A 21,260-nucleotide genomic window follows, 5' to 3' on the forward strand; every position below is an offset into this window, starting at 1 on the left:
CTGCTGAATCATTCTGCCCTGTGACAGCTTTGCTCCACAGGAGCTTTTTCCAATTATTCTTTTTTGCTTTACCTATATTCTTTATTTTCTGAGATGGCAGAGTCAAAGATCAAGTTCCCAGCAAGCTCATGGTAAGACAAGAGGGAAGGGGGCAGGGGCACAATCATTAAAAGAATGACACAGCCATTGAGGATACAATAAAAACTAATCTGCCTAATTGGTTATAACCAATTAGGCCCAAGATGGCAGAAGATTTGACTTCAGTAGACCTTGAGCCTTATTATAATGCATTAGCTTACTGTAACGCATTAGCATGCTAAATGACACACCCATAGGCACAATGATGGTTCCCAGGCTGACCATAAAAGGCCAAAAAGTGGGCTGTGGCCCAGTTCCTGGAACTCTCCATCCCTTCTCCAAACAGAATATTCCTCCCACTCGTTAGCATATGTAATTACCTAGCCCATAAAAACTAACCACCCCCACAGCCTGGGACCCAGGTCTCACCTTCTGAGACTGACTACATTCTGTCTATGGAATGTGTCTCTCTCTAAACAAACTTTCATTTACTATGGCTCGCCCTAGAATTCTTTCCTACGGGAAGCCAAGAATCCTCACTTGGTAGCCCATCCCAGGAACTCACCCAAGACCTGGGACATGACCATTCTCTCACACCCCCTTCTCCTGCAACAATGGGGTGTGACTGAGGATAATGTTCAGTTCAAAGCAAACAAACAAAAACCCTAGACATTCTGATCTTATAAAACCTTTAACACAACCAAAATACAACAGAAAAAAAAACCCAGACACAGCTATCACTCAAGTATTTACTCAAGTAAAGATAAGATGCAGGGACTTCCCTGGCGGTCCAGTGGTTAGGACTCTGGGCTCCCAATGCAGGGGGCACAGGTTCAATCCCCAGTCGAGGAACTAAGATCCTACATGCCACATGGCACAGCCAAAAAAAAAAAAGAAAAGAAAAGAAAAAAAAGATAAGATGCATAACAGAAAGTACATGAAACAGATCTCCTCCATGTTGGCTAAACAGGAAAATGAAAAAATATATTGCTACTGGGAACACTTCTGAGAAAGAAGACAAACTTAATCCTGATCCTTATTGGTTAAAAATAGGCTGAGACCTTTAACCTTTTGAAACCCTTGAGGGTATATCAACAAGGGACAATAAGAGGTAAAGAATGATGTGTGATTTATACAGAATGATGAAAGCTGAGAGGACAGAAGTGACTATACTTAGCTGGAGAAAATATTTCATACCTGAGAATTTAGCAGACTAGAAAGAAGTCCACCTGTTTCCCATAGCCTGCCAAATCTAAATATTGCCCTAAATGGACCCACCTGTAACTGAGCAGGACCCTATGGGGGCTTCCTGGGACAGACCCCTCCCCCATATCCTCTGCCTTAGCTCCTCTCTGAAGTACCAAGATAATAGTATCTGACACATATTTCCTGAGTTTTTTACATGCTAAAACCACCACCAAAGGAAGAAATTAACTACTTAATGATTATGAGCACGTAGCCTCCAAACCGTCTGGCACCTAAGGATTGATCACCATCAATCAATCAGAGAATTGTGCAGAAGCTGATCACATATCCTGGGACACCCCTCCCTCACCTTGCCTTTAAAAAAGCTTTTCTGAAACCCTTCGGAGACTTTAGGGTTTTAGAGCATGAGCCACCCATCCTCCTTGTATTAGCACCTTTACAATAAATGCTGCCCTTTCCCTCACCACAATCCAGTGTCAGTAGATTGGCTTTACTGCATGCGGGCAAGCAGACCCAAGTTTGGTTCAGTAACAAAATGAAGTAAGTTTGCTTTTTATTTTAAATAGCAAACAAGTGATTCCACGTACCTCATCATGGCCATGTCTGCCATGTTTGGACACGTGAGAAAGGAGAAAAGAAAAAAGGGAGACAGACACAACTGCAAGGATACAAGACTGAAGCTACAAACTACTTCCAAAGGAAGAAATACAACAATATCAAAAATGTCTGTTAACATACATTCCCTGGATTTATAAATATAGAATCCCACCATATCATGAGATAACTAGTCCACTGTGAGGGAGAAGAGGAACCCTGAACATTTTTAGTAAAACAAATATAACTTTTTGTCCCTCTACAAAAGATGATACTCCCAGAAGTATATTTTCCTAAGCTGAAAAGTAGCTGAAAGAGAAGCTTGTGGTATACCATATTTTTCCAAAGCAGAGGAATTAATAGGAATTTTGCCTAGGATGTGTTGGAGACCAACAGCTGCTGTCAGTGACCTTTAAATCTCCTACCTATACTACATAAGTCTGCTTAGTTTCCATCCTTTAAGAAAAGTTAAAATCAAGGACCACAACAAACCAGTTTCCCAACACTAGGAGCCATGAATTCATTTGCTAAATTCTTTGAAAACTGGAATCTCAAGATTACCAAGTCTTGTGAAACTCAAAGGAAGGAGACAATGGCAGTAACAACACACTCTGGAATCAATACACAGGACATAGGACCTCCCATGTGAAAATGACTAAACAAAGAAAACGAGCTCTGCTCCCTTGTCCTACAGCCAGAAGCAATTTCCTAAAGTACAGGCCTTAATAGTCTTATCAAGAGGGGGAAAAAAATCTCATGCATGAAGTTGAGATGGTACCTTATGGCATATAACAGTGATCTGCAAGTAGTAGATGCAGCAGCTAAATATCACTGGGGCCCAAGGAACTTATTTCTCACTGCTTCTGAGAGATGGTGTAAGAAGCTGAGCATCATTTGATGTTTCTAGTGTGAAAACTTTCCTAGTTGATCAGATACCATGAATACATTTAGGGGACATACCTGGGAACTTGTCTACAGTATTGCCTATGTGAAACAAGCAAAATTAGATCCGATTAAAAGTTTATAAGAAAACACCACAAACAAATCTACTCTAGAGCACAACGTCAGCAAATTCCACCTTTCAAACACAACTCTACCTTACAAAACTAGGTCTCAACAGCTGAATAATAGATTCTGCCCTCTCTTCCTCTTCACCCCCAAATACAGATGATTTTCAATGGTTTTATCTGGCTGAGCTCAAGAAGAATGTAAAATTAAAAGAGAAGGCATCTTTTAGTTTAATGGTCTAAGCACATTGCCAAATGCCATAAAAGAGAGCAAAATATACATTGCAAAACAGAAAAATAAGCTTGAAAATGAACAGATGCCCAATTAGAGGCACTTTAGCCATCACTGAATATTCAATAGCTTAAACACCTATGAGATAATATGATCATGCTTATGTGTCTGCACTAAGACCACTTGCTATCAGCTCTCATTTATCACACTGTGGCTTCATTTGTTTGTAGGTACTGTGAAGTGAAATCCACCACCATCCAAAAAAGGACTCTCAAAGCAAGATCAGTCACAAACCACCTCAGTAAAATTAAGTTTTCCTTTGTACGTGATAAGGCTACATAGGTAATGAAACATTTTAGCTTAAATAAAAAATTTTGGGGGCTTCCCTGGTGGCACAGTGGTTGAGAATCTGCCTGCCAATGCAGGGGACACGGGTTCGAGCCCTGGTCTGGGAGGATCCCACATGTGGCGGAGCGACTAGGCCCGTGAGCCACGGCTGCTGAGCCTGCGCGTCTGGAGCCTGCACTCTGCAGCAGGAGAGGCCGCGATGGTGAGAGGCCCACGCACCGCGATGAGGAGTGGCCCCCGCTTGCCGCAACTGGAGAAAGCCCTTGCACAGAAACGAAGATGACCCAACACAGCCAAAAAATAAATAAATAAATAAAGGAGTTCCTTAAAAAAAAAAAAGATCTTTAAAAAAAAAATTTTTTTTTGGATTTTATCCTTATTTACTTGTTAGATTCTGTCTAGTAGATTATATTCCACAAATATTTTGGGGTGAATAAATGAATGAATAAATTCATCATAAATAATATATTTGAAAAAATAGGTGGTGTATCTTACATTTTTGGAGAGAAGGCTTCCTAAATTCCATTTATTTATGTCCTGGGCTTTCCTCCTTAAGCAAAATAAATCACCAGATTCATATACACAGATAAGCAAAATAAGACAGCTAGCACAACAAGAACAATAGTAGTCATATGTATATCTATTCCTGAGGACCTGGCTATTCCTCATAAGGAAAAACTTACTTACTATAGTACCTACCTCAGGCCTAGCATAGAATAGGTGATTGCTACACAATGAGGTATCACCTCACACCTGTCAGAATGGCGATTATCAAAAAGAAAAGAAATAACAAGTGTTGGCATGGATATGGGAAAAATGCAACCTTGCGTGCTGTTGGTAGGAATGTAAATTGGTTCAGCCACTGAGGAAAACAGTATGAAAGTTCCTCAAAAAATTAAAAATAGAACTACTATATGATCCAACAATTCCACTTCTGGGTATTTATTCAAAGGAATAAACACTAACTTGAAAAGATATGTGCTCCCTCATGTGCATTATTTACAACAGCCAAGACATGGAAGCAACCTAAATGTCCATTAATGGATGAAGAAAATGTGAGATACACACACACACACAAACACACACACACACATACACACACACATTATTCAGCCATAAAAAAGGAGGAAATTTTGCCATTTGCGACAACAGGGATGAACCTAGAGTGTATTATGCTAAGTGAAATAAGTCAGACAAGAAAGACAAATATTGGGTTGGCCAAAAAAGTTCGTTTGGGTTTTTCTGTAAGATGTTATGATCTCACTTGTATGTGGAATCTAAAAAAAAACAAAACAAATGAAAAAACATAACAAAACAGAAGCAGACTCAGATACAGAGAACTGGTGGTTCCAATGGGGAGGTGGATGGAAGGATGAGTGAAATAGGTTAGGGAGATTAGGAGGTACAAACTTCCAAACTTACAAAATAAATTAGTCATGGGGATATAATGTATAGCATTACAATATTATTGACTATATTCTGTATCGCAACATATGGTAACTAGGCTTATCATGGTAATCCTCTTCCAACGTATAAAAATATCAAATTACTATCCTGTACACCTGAAACTAATATAATACTGTAAGTCAATTATACTTCAATTTTTAAAAAAAAACTGGAAAAAAAAGAATATGCTTCCAGAGACACCAAATGGAGATAACAATTACAGCAGATTTTCAGTGCAACTAGAGGTAAGTTCTCCCCTCTTTACAAGTTTTAATTAAAAACTATAGAGGGGGGCAGAGTCAAGATGGTGGTGTGGGAAGATGCAGAGTTCGCGTCTCCCCACAACTGGGGCACCTGCCGGACTCTGGTCGGGGAGCCCAACACCCAAGGAGGATGGTAGGATGTGGGGGGACTGAGGCGGGCAGGAGAAGTGGAGGTTGGACAGGGGTGGCTGAGAGGGGAGAGGGGTTCCCACACCTGGAGGGACCCTCAGGGGCTCGGATCAGGGGGGAGTGGGCCCAGCATTTCCCCTACCGCATTGGCTGGGGAAATCTGCCCGGTTCTCAGGCCAGGTCCTACGCCCTCAGAGGTCCCCTCCAGGCTGGGTTGGTCCTGGGGGAGTAGGAGGGAGGCTGGGAGAGAAGGATAGGCAGGCAGGAGGAGCCCTCAGGACCAGAGGAGCAGGAAAGGAGCAGAGGGCATTTGTCCCTCCCACTTGGGCACAGGGAGCCTGCTGACCTCCCAGGCCAGTCCCCCGCCCTCCAAAGCCCCCTCCAGGCCTCATGGGCCCTGGGGGCATACGAGGGAGGCCAGGGAAATCAGCAGAGGCAGGTGGAAAGGGACCTCCGGGACCGGAGGAGCAGGAGAGGAGCGGAGGGCGTTTGCCCCACCCACTCAAGCCCAGGAAGCCTGTTGGGGTCCCGGGGGGGGGTCCCCCACCCTCTGAGACCAGGGGCAGGAGGCACTCCTGAGCCCCTTCTGCTCTGTTGAGCCTAAGCCACACACCTCACCCCACCACAGCCTTTCCCAGCCCTGTTGGTCCTAAGCATAGGCCCACTCACTGCCCAAACATCACCCCTGCTTAGGCCCCACCCTCCACAGCCAAGGCCATTCCCACCTTTTTTCTACTGTTTTTTTACCATCCCTCAGAACTTGTGGGATCTTGGTTCATGAGCCGGGGTCGAGCCAAAGCTCCTGTAGTGGGAGCTCTGAGTCCAAACCACTGAACTAACAGAGAACCTCAGACCCCAGGGAATATTCATCAGAGTGAGGTCCCCCAGAGGTCCTCACCTCAGCACCAAGACCCACCTCTATCCAACAGCCTACAAACTGCAGTGTTGGAAGCCACAGGCCAAACAACCAGGAAGACAGGAACACAATCACACTCATTAAAAAAAGGGAAAAAAAACCCAATGAGACAGCAAAAAAATATGTCACAGATGAAGGGGCAAGGTAAAAACCTACAAGACCAAATAAATGAAGAGGAAATAGGCAATCTACCTGAAAAGGAATTCAGAGTAATGATAGTAAACATGATCTAGAATCTCAGAAATAGAATGGAGACACGGATTGAGAAAATACAAGAAATGTTTAACAAAGATCTAGAAGAATTAAAGAACAAAAAAACAAAGATGAACAACATAACTGGAATGAAAAATACACTAGACAGAATCAATAACAGAATAACTGAGGTAGAAGAACGAATAAGTAAGCTGGAAGACAAAATGGTGGAAATAACTGCCAAGGAGCAGAATAAAGAAAAAAGAATGAAAAGAATTGAAGACAATCTCGGAGACCTCTGGGACAACACGAAATGCACCAGCATTCAACTTATAGGGTCCCAGAAGAAGAAGAGAAAAAGAAAGCGTCTGAGAAAATATTTGAAGAGATTATAGTTGAAAACTTCTTTAACATGGGAAAGGAAATAGTCACCTAAGTCCAGGAAGCACAGAGAGTCCATACAGGATAAACCCTAGGAGAAACACACCAAGACACATATTAATCAAACTAACAAAAATTAAATTCAAAGAAAAAATATTAAAAGCAGCAAGGGAAAAACAATAAATAACATGCAAAGGAATCCCAATAAGGTTATCAGCGGATTTTTCAGCATAAACTCTGCAGGCCAGAAGGGAGTGGCAGGAAATACTTAAAGTGATGAAAGAGAAAAACCTAAAACCAAGATTACTCTACTGGCAAGGATCTCATTCAGATTCAATGGAGAAGTCAAAAGCTTTTCAGAAAAGCAAAAGCTAAGAGAATTCAGCACCACCAAACCAGCTTTACAACAAATGCTAAAGAAACTTCTCTAGGTGGGAAACACGAGAAGAAAAAGACCCACAAAAACAAACCCAAAACAATTAAGAAAATGGTAATAGAAACATACATATCAATAACCTTGAATGTAAATAGATTAAAGGCCCCCCCCCAAAAGACACAGACTGGCTGAATGGATACAAAAAACAAGACCCATATACACTGTCTACAAGAGACCCACTTCAGACCTAGGGACACATAAAGACTGAAAGTGAAGGGACGGAAAAAGATATTCCATGCAAATGGAAATCAAAAGAAAGCTGGAGTAGCAATACTCATATCAGATAAAATAGACTATAAAATAAAGACTGTTACAAGAGATAAGGAAGGACACTACATAATGATCAAGAGATTAATCTAAAAAAGAAGATATAACAATTGTAACTGTTTATGCACCCAACATAGGAGCACCTCAATACATAAGGCAAATGCTAACAACCATGAAAGGGGAAATAGTAACACAATAATAGTGGGGGACTTTAACACCCCACTTACACCAATGGACAGATCATCCAAACATAAAATAAATAAGGAAACACAAGCTTTAAATGACACAATATACCAGATAGATTTAACTGATATTTATAGAACATTGCACCCAAAAGTGGCAGAATACACTTTCTTCTCAAGTGCACACGGAACATTCTCCAGGACAGATCCCATCTTGGGACACAAATCAAGACTCTGAAAATTTAAGAAAATTGAAATCGTATGCAGCATCTTTTCTGACCACAACGTTATGAGATTAGAAATCAATTACAGGAAAAAAACTGTAAAAAACATAAATACATGGAGGCTAAACAGTGCACTACTAAATAACCAAGAGATCATTGAAGAAGTCAAAGAAGAAATTTAAAAATACATAGAAACAAATGACAACGAAAACACAACGACCCAAAACCTGCGGGACACAGCAAAATCAGTTCTAAGAAGGAAGTTTATAGCAATTCAATCTCACCTCAAGAAACAAGAAAAATCTCAAATAAACAATCTAACCCTATACCTAAAGCAACTAGAGAAAGAAGAACAAAGAAAACCCAAAGTCAGTAGAAGGAAAGAAATCATAAAGATCAGAGCAGAAATAAATGAAATAGAAATGAAGAAAACAATAGCAAAGATCAATAAAACTAAAAGCTGGTTCTTTGAGAAGATAAACAACATTGATAAGGCCAGACTCATCAAGAAAAAAAGGGAGAGGACGCAAATCAATAAAATTAGAAATGAAAAAGGATAAATCACATTTGACACCATAGAAATACAAAGGATTATAAGAGACTACTACAAACAACTATATGCCAATAAAATGGACAACCACGAAGAAATGGACAAATTCTTGGAAAGGTACAATTTTCCAAGACTAAACCAGGAAGAATTAGAAAATATAAACAGACCTATCACAAGTAATGATATTGAAACCATAATTTAAAATTTTCCAACAAACAGAAGTCCAAGACCAGATGGCTCCAAAGGCGAATTCCATCTAACATTTAGAGAAGAGCTAACACCCATCCTTCTAAAACTCTTCCAAAAAATTGCAGAGGGAGGAACACTCCCAAATTCATTATACGAAGCCACCATCACCCTGATACGAAAACCAGAATAAGATATCACAAAAAAAGAAAATTATAGACCAAAATCACTGATGAACATAGATGCAAAAATCCTGAACAAAATACTAGCAAACAGAATCCAACAACATATTAAAAGGATCATACACCATGATCAAGTAGGATTTATCCCATGGATGCAAGGATTCTTCAATATACACAAATCAATCAATGTGATACACCATATTAACAAATTAAGAAATAAAAACCATACGATCATCTCAATAGATGCAGAAAAGCTTTTGACAAAATTCAACACCCATTTATGATAAAAACTCCCCAGAAAATGGGCATAGAGGGAACCTACCTCAACATAATAAAGGCCATATATGACCAACCCACAGCAAACAGCATAAGCAATGGTGAAAAACTGAAAGCATTTCCACTAAGATCAGCAACAAGACAAGGATGTCCACTCTCATCACTCTTATTCAACATAGTTTTGGAAGTCCTAGCCACGGCAATCAGAGAAGCAAGAGAAATAAAAGGAATACAAATTGGAAAAGAAGAAGTAAAACTGTCACTGTTTGCAGATGATATGATACTATACATAGAGAGTCCTAAAGATGCAACCAGAAGACTACTAGAACTAATCAATGAAATTGGTAAGGTTTCAAGATACAAAATTAATGCACAGAAATCTCTGGCGTTCCTATACACTAACAACAAAAAAATCAAAAACAGAAATTAAGGAAACACTCCCATTTACCATCACAACAAAAAGAATAAAATACCTAGGAATAAACCTACCTAAGGAGACAAAAGACTTACTCAGAAAACTATAACACACTGATGAAAGGAATCAAAGATGACATAAACAGATGGAGAAATACACCATGTTCTTGGAATGGAAGAATCAATATTGTGAAAATGACAATACTACCCAAAGCAATCTACAGATTCAATGCAATCCCTATCAAACTACCAAGGGCATTCTTCACAGAATTAGAACAAAAAAATTTTACAATTCATATAGAAATACAAAAGACCCCAAATAGCCAAAGCAATCTTGACAAAGAAAAACGGAGTGGAGGAATCAAGCTCCCAATTTCAAATTATACTACAAAGCCACAGTAATCAAGACAGTATGGTGCTGGCACAAAAACAGAAACATAGATCAATGGTAAAGGATAGACAGCCCAGAGATAAACCCACGCACATATGGTCACCTAATTCATGACAAAGGAGGCAAGGATATACAATGGAGAAAAGACAGCCTCTTCAATAAGTGGTGCTGGGAAAACTGGACAGCTACATGTAAAAGAATGAAATTAGAACACTCCCCAACACCATACACAAAAATAAACTCAAAATGGATTAAAGACCTAAATGTAAGACCAGACACTATAAAACTCTTAGAGGAAAATATAGGTAGAACACTCTATGACATAAATCACAGCAAGATCTTTTTTGACCCACGTCCTAGAGAAATGTAAATAAAAACAAGAATAAACAAATGGGACCTAATGAAACTTAAAAGCTTTTGCACAGCAAAGGAAACCATAAACAAGATGAAAAGACAACCCTCAGAATGGGAGGAAATATTTGCAAATGAACCAATAGACAAAGGATTAATCTCCAAAATATACAAACAGTAACATGGAGCTCAATATCAAAAAAACAAACAATTCAATTAAAAAATGGGTGAAAGACCTAAATAGACATCTCACCAAAGAAGACATACAGATGGCCAAGAGGCACATGAAAAGATGATCAACATCACAAATTATTAGAGAAATGCAAATCAAGACTACAATGAGGTATCACCTCAGACCAGTCACAATGGCCATTATCAAAAAATCTAGAAACATGGGCTTCCCTGGTGGCGCAGTGGTTGAGAATCTGCCTGCCAATGCAGGGGACACGGGTTTGAGCCCTGGTCTGGGAAGATCCCACATGCCGCGGAGCAACTGGGCCCATGAGCCACAATTACTGAGCCTGAGCGTCTGAAGCCTGTGCTCCACAACAAGAGAGGCTGCGACAGTGAGAGGCCTGAGCACCGCGATGAAGAGTGGCCCCCTCTTGCCACAACTAGAGAAAGCCCTTGCACAGAAACAAAGACACAACACAGCCATAAATAAATTAATTAATTAATTTTTAAAAAAATCTAGAAACAATAAATGGTGGAAAGGGTGTGGTGAAAAGTGAAGCCTCCTCCACTGTTGGTGGGAATGCAAACTGATACAACCACTATGGAGAACAGTATGGAGGTTCCTTAAAAAACTAAAAATAGAACTATCCTATGACCCAGCAATCCCAATACTGGGCATATACCCTGAGAAAACCATAAGTCAAAAAGAGACATGCACCACAATGTTCATTGCAGCACTATTTACAATAGCCAGGACATGTAACCAACCTAAATGTCCATCAACAGGTGAATGGATAAAGAAGATGTGGCACATATATACAATGGAATATTACTCAACCATAAGAAGATATGAAATTGAGTTATTTGTAGTGAGGTGGATGGACCTAGAGTCTGTCATACAGAGTGAAGCAAGTCAGAAAGAGAAAAACAAATACCGTATGATAACACATATATGTGGAATCTAAAGGGAAAAAAAATGGTACTGATGAACCTAGTGGCAAGGCAGGAATAAATACGTAGACATAGAGAATGGACTTGAGGACATGAGGGAGGGGAGGGGGAAGCTGGGGCGAAGTGAGAGTAGCATCGACATGTATACACTACCAAATGTAAATAGCTAGTGGGAAGCAGTAGCATAGCACAGGGAGATCAGGTAGGTGCTTTGCAATGACCCAGAGATGTGAGATAGGGAGGGTGGGAGGGAGGCTCAAGAGGGAAGGGATATGGGGATATATGTATGCATATGGTTGACTCACTTTGTTGTACAACAGAAACTAACACAGTATTGTGAAGCAATTATACCCCAATAAAGATCTATTAAAAAAATAAAAACTATGTACTGGGACTTCCCTGGTGGTCCAGTGGTTAAGACTTCACCTTCCAGTGCAGGAGGTGTGGGTTCGATCCCTGGTCCTGGGGAGCTAAGATCCCACATGCCTCGTGGCCAAAAAACGAAAACATAAAACAGAAGCAATATTGTAACAAATTCAATAAAGACTTTAAAAATGGTCCACATCAGAAAAAAACAACTATATAATGAACTTTTAGGGTGTTGGAGGAACACTTAGGCCCCATTTTTTATATTTCCCTAGGAATGGAGAGAATCTCTATAGGAGTGAAAGTAATAAGAAGAACAAACCTCGATTTTCTCCATTCCTTCACTTCCAACTCCCCAGGAGAGAAGGCATACCTCAGCTGATTGGTTTGCCTGGAGCCAAACCTGCTTGGGTGAGCCCTTTCCTCTCTCTTTCTCAAATCCCGCTGGTTTGCAGAATCTAATTTATGCTTCCTCATGTCCTCTGTTATAGGGGCAGCCTCTGCCTCTATAGGAAAAGTCTCCAGTTGTACTAGTGTAAAGGACAGTATGTCTAATTCATAGGTGAATTATTAATAAGTCCACTTGGCTACAGATCCAAAGCCATGATCTTCCATGTTTTCTCAGTAGTTAAGTTGACAATCTGATATTCATTTATCTTTCATTTCATTTCTCAATTGGTTACACAGGAGGAAAAAACAAAGATGTTCTTTACTGGTCCCCTAAAGCTACAAGCCAGGATAAGAGGTAAAATTAAAATAAACCAGACAGAGAAGAGCTCTTTTCCCTTCCTGTCCTCATTATTTTTGAAAGCACTTAATAAGAATCCACACATGTAGTTGATAAGATGGTTCTGTCTTATCAAATACACTAGCTCTGTAGTCACAGTATCGACATAATCACACAAGCTCAGCAAAAGTTAAAAAGCCAAAGCACTATAGCTAGTGATGGGAACTAAGCAAATGCAAAAAAATACTAGTAAACAGTACTTGCATCCAGGAACAAGATCAGATTTTGAAACAACCTCATAGTTTAAAGATTCTTGTAGATTTGAAATTCTGATTTCTCTTTTTTTTTAATTGGAGTATAATTGCTTTACAATGTTGTGTTAGTTTCTGTTGTACAATGCAGTGAATCAGCTATATGTATATCTCCTCCCTCTTTTTTTTAAATAAATTTATTTATTTATTTTATTTTTGGCTGCATTGGGTCTTCGTTGCTGCGCACGGCCTTTCTCTAGTTGTGGCGAACGAGGGCTACTCCTCGTTGCGGTACACGGGCTTCTCATTGCAGTGGTTTCTCTTGTTGCAGAGCATGGGCTCTAGGCGTGCAGGATTCAGGAGTTGTAGCACGCAGGCTCAGTAGTTGTGGCGCACGGGCCCAGCTGCTCCGTAGCATGTGGGATCTTCCCGGACCAGGGCTCGAACCCATGTCCCCTGCATTGGCAGGCAGACTGTCAACCACTGAGCCATCAGGGAAGTCCTCTCCTCCCTCTTGGACCTCCCTCCCACCACCCCCATCCCACCCATCTAGGTCGTCACAGAATACCGAGCTGAGCTCCTTGAACTATACAGCAGGTTCCCACTAGCTATCTATTTTACACATGGTAGTGTATTTATGTCAAACCTAATCTCCCAATTCTTCCCATGTTCCCCTCCCCCCGCATGAACACATGTCCGTTCTCTATGTCTACATCTCTATTCCTGCCCTGCAAATAGGTTCATCTGCACCATTTTTCTAGATTCTACATATATGCGTTAATATATGATATTTGTTTTCCTCTTTCTGGCTTACTTCACTCTGTATGACAGACTCTAGGTCCATCCACATCTCTGCAAATTACCCAATTTCATTCCTTTTTATGGCTGAATAATATTCCATTGTACATATGTACCACATCTTGAAATGTCATTGGACATTTTGGTTGTTTCTATGTCCTAGCTACTGTAAACAGTGCTGCAATGAACATTGGGGTACATGTGTCCTTTTCAATTATGGTTTTCTCAGGGTATATGCCCAGTAGTGGGATTGCTGGATCATATGTTAGTTCTATTTTTAGTTTTTTAAGGAACCTCCATACTGGTCTCCACAGTGGCTGTATCAGTTTACATTCCCAGCAACAGTGCAAAAGGGTTCCCTTTTCTCCACACCCTCTCCAGCATTTATTGCTTGTAGATTTTTTGATGATGGCCATTCTGACCAATGTGAGGTGATACCTCATTGTAGTTTTGACTTGCATTTCTCTAATAATTACAGATGTTGAGCATCTTTTCAAGTGCCTCTAGGCCATCTGTATGTCTTCTTTGGTGAAATGTCTATTTAGGTCTTCTGCCCATGTTTTAATTGGGTTGTTTTTTTGTTGATATTGAGCTGCATGAGCTGTTTGTATATTTTGGAGATTAAGCCTTTGTCCATTGCTTCATTTGCAAATATTTCCTCACATTCTGAGGTTGTCTTTTCATCTTGTTTATGGTTTCCTTTGCTGTTCAAAAGCTTTTAAGTTGATTTCTATCTAAAATTCTATCTGCAGTTTGCAAGGACTGCTTTAAATCACAGTTTTGATAGTTTCTTTAGCAGTTCAAATAAAGTACAACTATTAAAAACAAGTCAGTGGGGCTTCCCTGGTGGCACAGTGGTTGGGAATCTGCCTGCCAATGCAGGGGACACGGGTTGGAGCCCTGGTCTGGGAAGATCCCACATGCCGCGGAGCAACTAGGCCCGTGAGTCACAACTACTGAGCCTGCGCGTCTGGAGCTTGTGCTCCGCAACAAGAGAGGCCATGACAGTGAGAGGCCCACGCACCACGATGAAAAGTGGCCCCCGCTCGCCGCAACTAGAGAAGGTCCTCGTGCAGAAATGAAGACCCAACACAGCCAAAAATAAATAAATAAATTAATTAATTAAAAAAAACCCAAGTCAATGAATAAACATGAACCTCTTATTCTTCATTTGTAAAGATAAGGACATTACCCTCTACTGCTCAAAGTTGTTGAAGGGACTGAATCATATACTATACGTGAAAAAGTTTAGCACAATTCCAGACACATTTTACTTTTCTTTTATCTATAGCCTGCAGCTACTATCTTTAGCCACTAGATGGCAATGCTGCTACAGTAAATTATTGCAAAATGGAAGTCTGGATTTTATTTAACTTCTAAAAGTAAAATGTGTAAAAATTAACTTACAGGACTTTTCCTGGCATCTGATGAACTGATAGATAAAACTTTGGACACCTAAAAGAAGAGACTGTGATAATTTCACACTCTGTAAGAAATGAAACTGCTAATGGTGCCTTTACATTTCATTTTTAAATCTTAATTCAATTGGATTAAGAAACGTGAGAAATCCTACGAAAAGGGCATTGTATAAGGTAAGGCATTTGCTGATAGCTAATAAAAATGTTTGAATATTTACCTCTGCCCCCAAACTGAGAGAAACGATCTCATCCTCAAACGCAGAATGCGTGTCAACATGAGCAGGAATTCCTGAGATGGCAGATAGGATAACAGGTCACTTCATTTTTCCTCTTAGTAGATTTAAGACAACTCTAAATATAGCCTCACAGTATTACAGTGAAAACATCATTTGATAAACAGGAATGTACTGTAATTTTAGTTAAAAGGAAACATTTAAGGTGAATGTGAATAAAATTAAACTAAGTCTAAACTAAAAGTATAACTTCATGTTAAAGCACTATAGTGACCTGACTGTAAAATCAAGATTTGAGAGTCACTCCTTAACTAGGACATTTACCCAATCCCAGCCCAAGAGGAATTGTGAAAGATAACTAACAAAGTCATTTTGACCTCTGAATACTGGATTCCCAAGTACTTGTAGAACAAAAACAACAGCCAGGTGTGAAGACTAATCTTACCAATAATTAATGGCTTCTTCCACCAGTCTCTCAATCTATGTTAAATGAGTATCTCTTACTTGAAAGGAACTTTGCTACATGGTGAGAGTACCTAAAGCTAGTAAGACAATCCCTGTCCTCAAGGAGCTTATAGACCAATGGAAAGACAGATAGGTAAATAAGCTATCATAAAACATCCTGATAAATGCAGAGAAGGAAAAAACCCCACAACTCCTGCCATTAATAAAACCCTCAATATCATTTGATTAGTACAAATATCAGATGAAGATGCTGCTAACAAGTGCAAAAAATCAATAACCTAAAGATTTTTTACTAAAATATCATCCTAGAATTGTCTTCCACATTCTCAACAGAAGAGAAAGAAGAGCATGATGATCCAACCAGTTAGCCTTCTTCTATGTACCTGTAAATTATTTGATTTCTTCCATTTTACATGCCTCCTTTGTTTTTAAAGCAATCTTCTCCCTCTCTAAAAAAAAAATGTTGAGGGAGAACAAAAGAAAAATCACAAATAGGAACTGTGTCTGTTTACACTTAGAGATGCAAATTCCTCAAGAGACTGAGTGTAGAATTGCAAATGGATTGAAATCAACACAGGTTACAAACATAAGCAAATTAAGAGTCAGTTCCAGCTAAAAAATACTATCTTTGATCTTAGAGAGTTATATAACCCACTTAGTTATGAAATATATGACTGGAATTTTAGAAGAAGAAATATTCACCATGCCCAGGTTCATACTGGTTAACAGTCAGTTGATCAGGTTTATGTTTAATGAAACCTTCCTTCAACCATTTCTCCAAAATACTATCACAAATGTCCGGAAGACCTGAAACCGGTAATCATAAAGGTGAAACATATTAAAATATTTACTTTGCATATGTTACCCAAGAATGAAAAAACAGTCACTATGATAAAAATCACACAGCTTTTAGTTTAGTGGTCAGATCCAAACATAATAGTAAACTCACAAGCAAAGTAAAATAAAAACAAAATTTTAAGAATTTTAAAGTTATTTTATTGATTTTATCAAATAAAATGTACAAAAGAACAACTTTGCAGAAAACAATTTTGGTATTTTGTAAAACAGAAATAAAATGATAAAATTTACTATATTATATATTGGAAATTAGCCTGACCACTTTCTTTTTTGTTATTTTAAATTATTAATTTACTTTAAATTTAATTATTTTAAATTATTTCTTTTTAAAAAACATGCTTTTCAAAGTGGGACTAACTTACTTTTATTGGAGTCATAAATGTTATTTCATGAGGCAAAGGAAATCTTTAAATAAGATGAAAGTCATAAAAATACAGATAAATTTAACTCCAACAAAGAATTCTACCAAAGGATTAATATCCTGATTATACAGTAAATTCTTATTAATATATTTGACCACCCGTTAGAAAAAACTGGTAAAGAAGATGAAAAAGAATTCACAGAAAAGGAAATAAAAATGGTCAACCTCACTAGTAATCAGGTGATTATAAAGTTAGAAGTTTTACAATATCACATGCTGCTAGGGGTAGGGGGAAGGAGGTACACACTTCGTGAGAGTATGTTGGTATAGCTTTTTTAGGGTGCAATTTGTCAGTGTCTATTGACATTTTTAAATGAACATAACTCTGACACAATTCTAATTTAGTAGTTTCCCTTGAGCAACTCTTGCTTTAATGCAGAAAGACGTGTGTACAAAGATCACTACAGCACAACTTGTAAAAGCTAAAAACTAGAAATAACCTAAATGTCTAGCAAAAGGAAATTAACTGAATAAGCTATTATTGAACATTCAATAAAATGAAAACCTATATAAGATCTCTAAGACATACTGTGAAAATGTGGTAATATATGAATATACAATTTATAACATACAATGTAATACTACGTGTTAACACCTATATACGTTTACAGGTTATTTGGATGTAAACTCATTTATAAGGATTGAAATAGTATACACTAAACTGTTAATGGTACTACTTCTGAAGAGGAGTATGGGAGTATGGATAGTGTTCAAGAGAAATTAAATTTAGCTTTATTTGCATTATAACATTTTTAACACAAAACTACACTATTTAGTTAATTAAAATGGTTTAAATTTAATCAACTGTTTCATAAGTTTACCTACAAATGACATATGAAAAATAATCTCAACCATGATATCCTAATATATTAATTTTTTTTCTGTACCAGCCCTTATTATTTATTAACAATTACTGGGTTTCCCTCGTGGTGCAGTGGTTAAGAATCCGCCTGCCAATGCAGGGGACACGGGTTCGACCCCTGTTCCAGGAAGATCCCACATGCCGCGGAGCAACTAAGCCTGTGTGCCACAACTACTGAGCCTGCGCTCTAGAGCCCACGAGCCACAACTACTGAGCCCATGTGCCACAACTAGTGAAGCATATGCACCTAGAGCCCATGCTCCGCAACAAAAGCCACCGCAATGAGAAGCCCGTGCACCACAACAAAGAGTAGCCCCAACTCGCCACAACTAGAGAAAGCCTGCGTGCAGCAATGAAGACCCAATGCAGCCAAAAATAAATAAATAAAATAAATAAATAAATAAATAATTTTTTTAATGTATAAAAAAAACACAACAATTACTTACCCCCAGGTAATGGCTTATCTTTATCTACATGGTTGTTCTCATAGTGGAATTCATAGCCAAAATGCTTTACTGTTCTGTGTTTTAAGGATTTTTGAACTGTATGAAGAGAAGAGAGTAAACTGTATAGGAGAAAAAGAATTTCATTCCTCATATATTTCAAAGTCAACTTTATGAATAAGGATTGGTTTAGTAATGGTAACTTTTGTTAACTGCTAAATTATTGTCTTTAGTAAAATGAAACATTCTACCTCATAGCTGCTATTCTTTTAAGTCTAAAATTGAAACAAACTTTTAAGGGTTTCACCCAGTCAATCTGAAAGAGCTAAACATGTCCACTGCCACTCACAAGATTGCTAATGATCTGGAAAAGAGTCAAAGTAACTGATTTGTAAATTTCTCCAGGAGGTTCTTACTACATTATAATGATATGTTACTGAACTATTGATTCCTCATAGGAAATTTGTCTTAGGGTAGAGAGAACCAAATAAGACAATATAGGGTTGTCCCTGGGTATCCTTGGGGGATTGGTTCCCTCAAATACCAAAATCCAAGGACGATAAAAGTCTCTTACATAAAATAGTGCAGTATTTGCATGTAACCTATATACAACTTTCACATCCTCCAGCATGCTTTAAATCATCTCTAGATTACTTACAATACCTAGTACAATGTAAATGCCATGTAAAATAGTTGTAAATAACAATGTAAATGCTATGTAAATAGTTGCCAACATGCGGCAAGTTCAAGTTTTGCTTTTTGGAACTTTCTGGAATTTTGCTTTTTTTTCCAAATATTTTCAATCCATGGTTGACGGAATTCATGGATACGGAACAGACGACCAACTGTGTATAAAACAGCTTATAAATGTTAGTTCCACAAATGCTGACTAATAAATATTAATCAGTTTGGAGTTTTAAATTGATACCTATATAAACGTTATTTATTATTAATGCTCTTGAGAATTGTTGATATGACTTACCTAACATTGTATCCAGGGTACTTTCAGTAATTTTGAGGAAATAGAGTTTTAATAAACCAAAGGAGGATAAGGCATTTTGCAGAAACTTTTAAATACCAGATTTAAAGTTTTACTTACAATTTTGATTGTCTGTATCTTCTGTCCAGTTAACACTTTCCAAAAGCATTTTCTCATCCTCAGAAGAAATAATTTCTTCTATTACCATGAGGCCTGGAGGCAAGGCTTGAAGCCCCAACTCTTTCCACTGTGCTGTGGGAAATGAAATTAAAATAGTCGAAATACAAAACTTAAAGTTCTCATAGACAAATAATTCTGTCCAATAGCCATTTATCAGTTCATAAAACCCCAAACCTCATTTTTATAAATAAGAATGCTGAAAGGCACACAACATATTAAAAACAGAAAAATAAAGGCCAAGATAAAAATTATGGTACATTTTATCCACTGCAATTACCAATAGCAAATAGAACAGTATTTACTTAAATATTTTGTTTGAACACGATTAAGCCACTTTTTAAATCTCACTAAGAAAAAAGGTTTCTCATAATATCTACAGTATGCACCTCCATAAACAAACTAGATTCTAAATACTGAATACAAAAATTTAAATACTCATTTTTGCTCCTATGGTCAAGTAATAGAAAAGTGTAAAACAACAGTATGGTGGTTTCTTAAAAAACTAAATATAGAGTTGTCATATGACTCAGCAATCCCACTCCTGGACATACATCAGGACAAAACTATAATTCAAAAAGATACATGCACCCCAATGTTCATAGCAGCACTATTTACCATAGCCAAGACATGGAAGCAACATAAATGTCCACTGACAGATGAATGGATAAAGAAGATGTGGTAAATACACACATACACACACACACACACACACACAATGGAATACTACTCAGCCATAAAAAAGAATGAAATAATGCCATTTGCAGCAACATGGAAGCACCTAGAGATTATAATACTAAGGGAAGTAAGTGAGAAAGAGAAAGACAAATACCATATGATATCACTTATATGTGGAATCCAAAATATGACACAAATGAAACAGACTCACAGACATAGAGAATGCACTTGTGGTTGGTTGCCAAGGGGGGTGGGCAGTGGGAGAGGGATGGTTTTGGGAGTTTGGGATTAGCAGATGCAAACTATTATATATAGAATGGATAAACAACAAGGTCCTACTATAGCACAGGGAACTATATTCAATATCCTGTAGTAAACTATTATGGAAAAGAATATGAGAAAGAATATATATGTGTGTATACATATGTATATACACATATATATTCTTTCTCATATTCTTTTCCATATATATACACATACATACATATATATATATATATATAACTGAATCATTTTGCTGTACACCAGACACTAATACAACCTTGTAAATCAACTATACTTCAATAAAAAATGCATTAAAAAAATACATCTGGACCTAATACAGGATTTCAAATAAAAAACACTCCAAAACTCATTTCATGCAATTTCTTACAGTGTTCAACATGCTGAATGGGGGAAAACCCAAGGACAATATTTTTTGATTAAGACTTATTCTTACAACATTGTAAAACAACTGTACCCCAATTTAAAAAAAAAAAGACTTATTCCTAAAGCATACAATTTTCAAAAACTGATCACAAACATAAAATACGAAAATAATCTAGTTTTCAAAATCTGAAAGTTTAAGTCAGATTTAAAATTAAGTACATATAGGGATTTCCCCAGTAGCGCAGTGGTTAAGAATCCGCCTGCCAATGCAGGGGCCATGGGTTCAATCCCTGGTCCAGGAAGATCCCACATGCTGCGGAGCAACTAAGCCCGTGCGCCACAACTACTGAGCCTGTGCTCTAGAGCCCGCGAGCCACAACTACTAAGCCCACGGGCCACAACTACTGAAGCTGGCGCGCCTAGAACCCATGCTCCACAACAAGAGAAGCCACCACAGTGAGAAGCCCGTGCACTGCAACGAAGAGTAACCCCCACTCACTGCAACTAGAGAAAGCCCACGTGCAGCAACGAAGACACAATTGCAGCCAAAAATAAATAAA

The 21,260-nt window shown here is 38.2% G+C and overlaps 1 protein-coding gene across 7 annotated transcripts in view; it reads right to left on the minus strand.

Annotated features, from left to right (window-relative positions):
- The window catches only part of ALKBH8 (alkB homolog 8, tRNA methyltransferase), a 75,089-nt gene that overhangs the window by 42,807 nt on the left and 11,022 nt on the right, over positions 1-21,260 (minus strand). For all 7 annotated transcript variants that reach the window (XM_057553879.1, XM_057553877.1, XM_057553880.1 and 4 more), the window contains exons 4-7: positions 19,318-19,449; positions 18,222-18,317; positions 16,337-16,441; positions 15,155-15,225 (exon numbers count right to left, since the gene is read on the minus strand). In XM_057553879.1, coding sequence (XP_057409862.1) covers positions 15,155-15,225; positions 16,337-16,441; positions 18,222-18,317; positions 19,318-19,449 — 404 coding nt within the window. The remainder of the gene's footprint in view (positions 1-15,154; positions 15,226-16,336; positions 16,442-18,221; positions 18,318-19,317; positions 19,450-21,260) is intronic.

The sequence above is a fragment of the Balaenoptera acutorostrata genome, chromosome 9 (genome assembly GCF_949987535.1).
Source record: "Balaenoptera acutorostrata chromosome 9, mBalAcu1.1, whole genome shotgun sequence".
Taxonomy (NCBI): Eukaryota; Metazoa; Chordata; class Mammalia; order Artiodactyla; family Balaenopteridae; genus Balaenoptera; species Balaenoptera acutorostrata.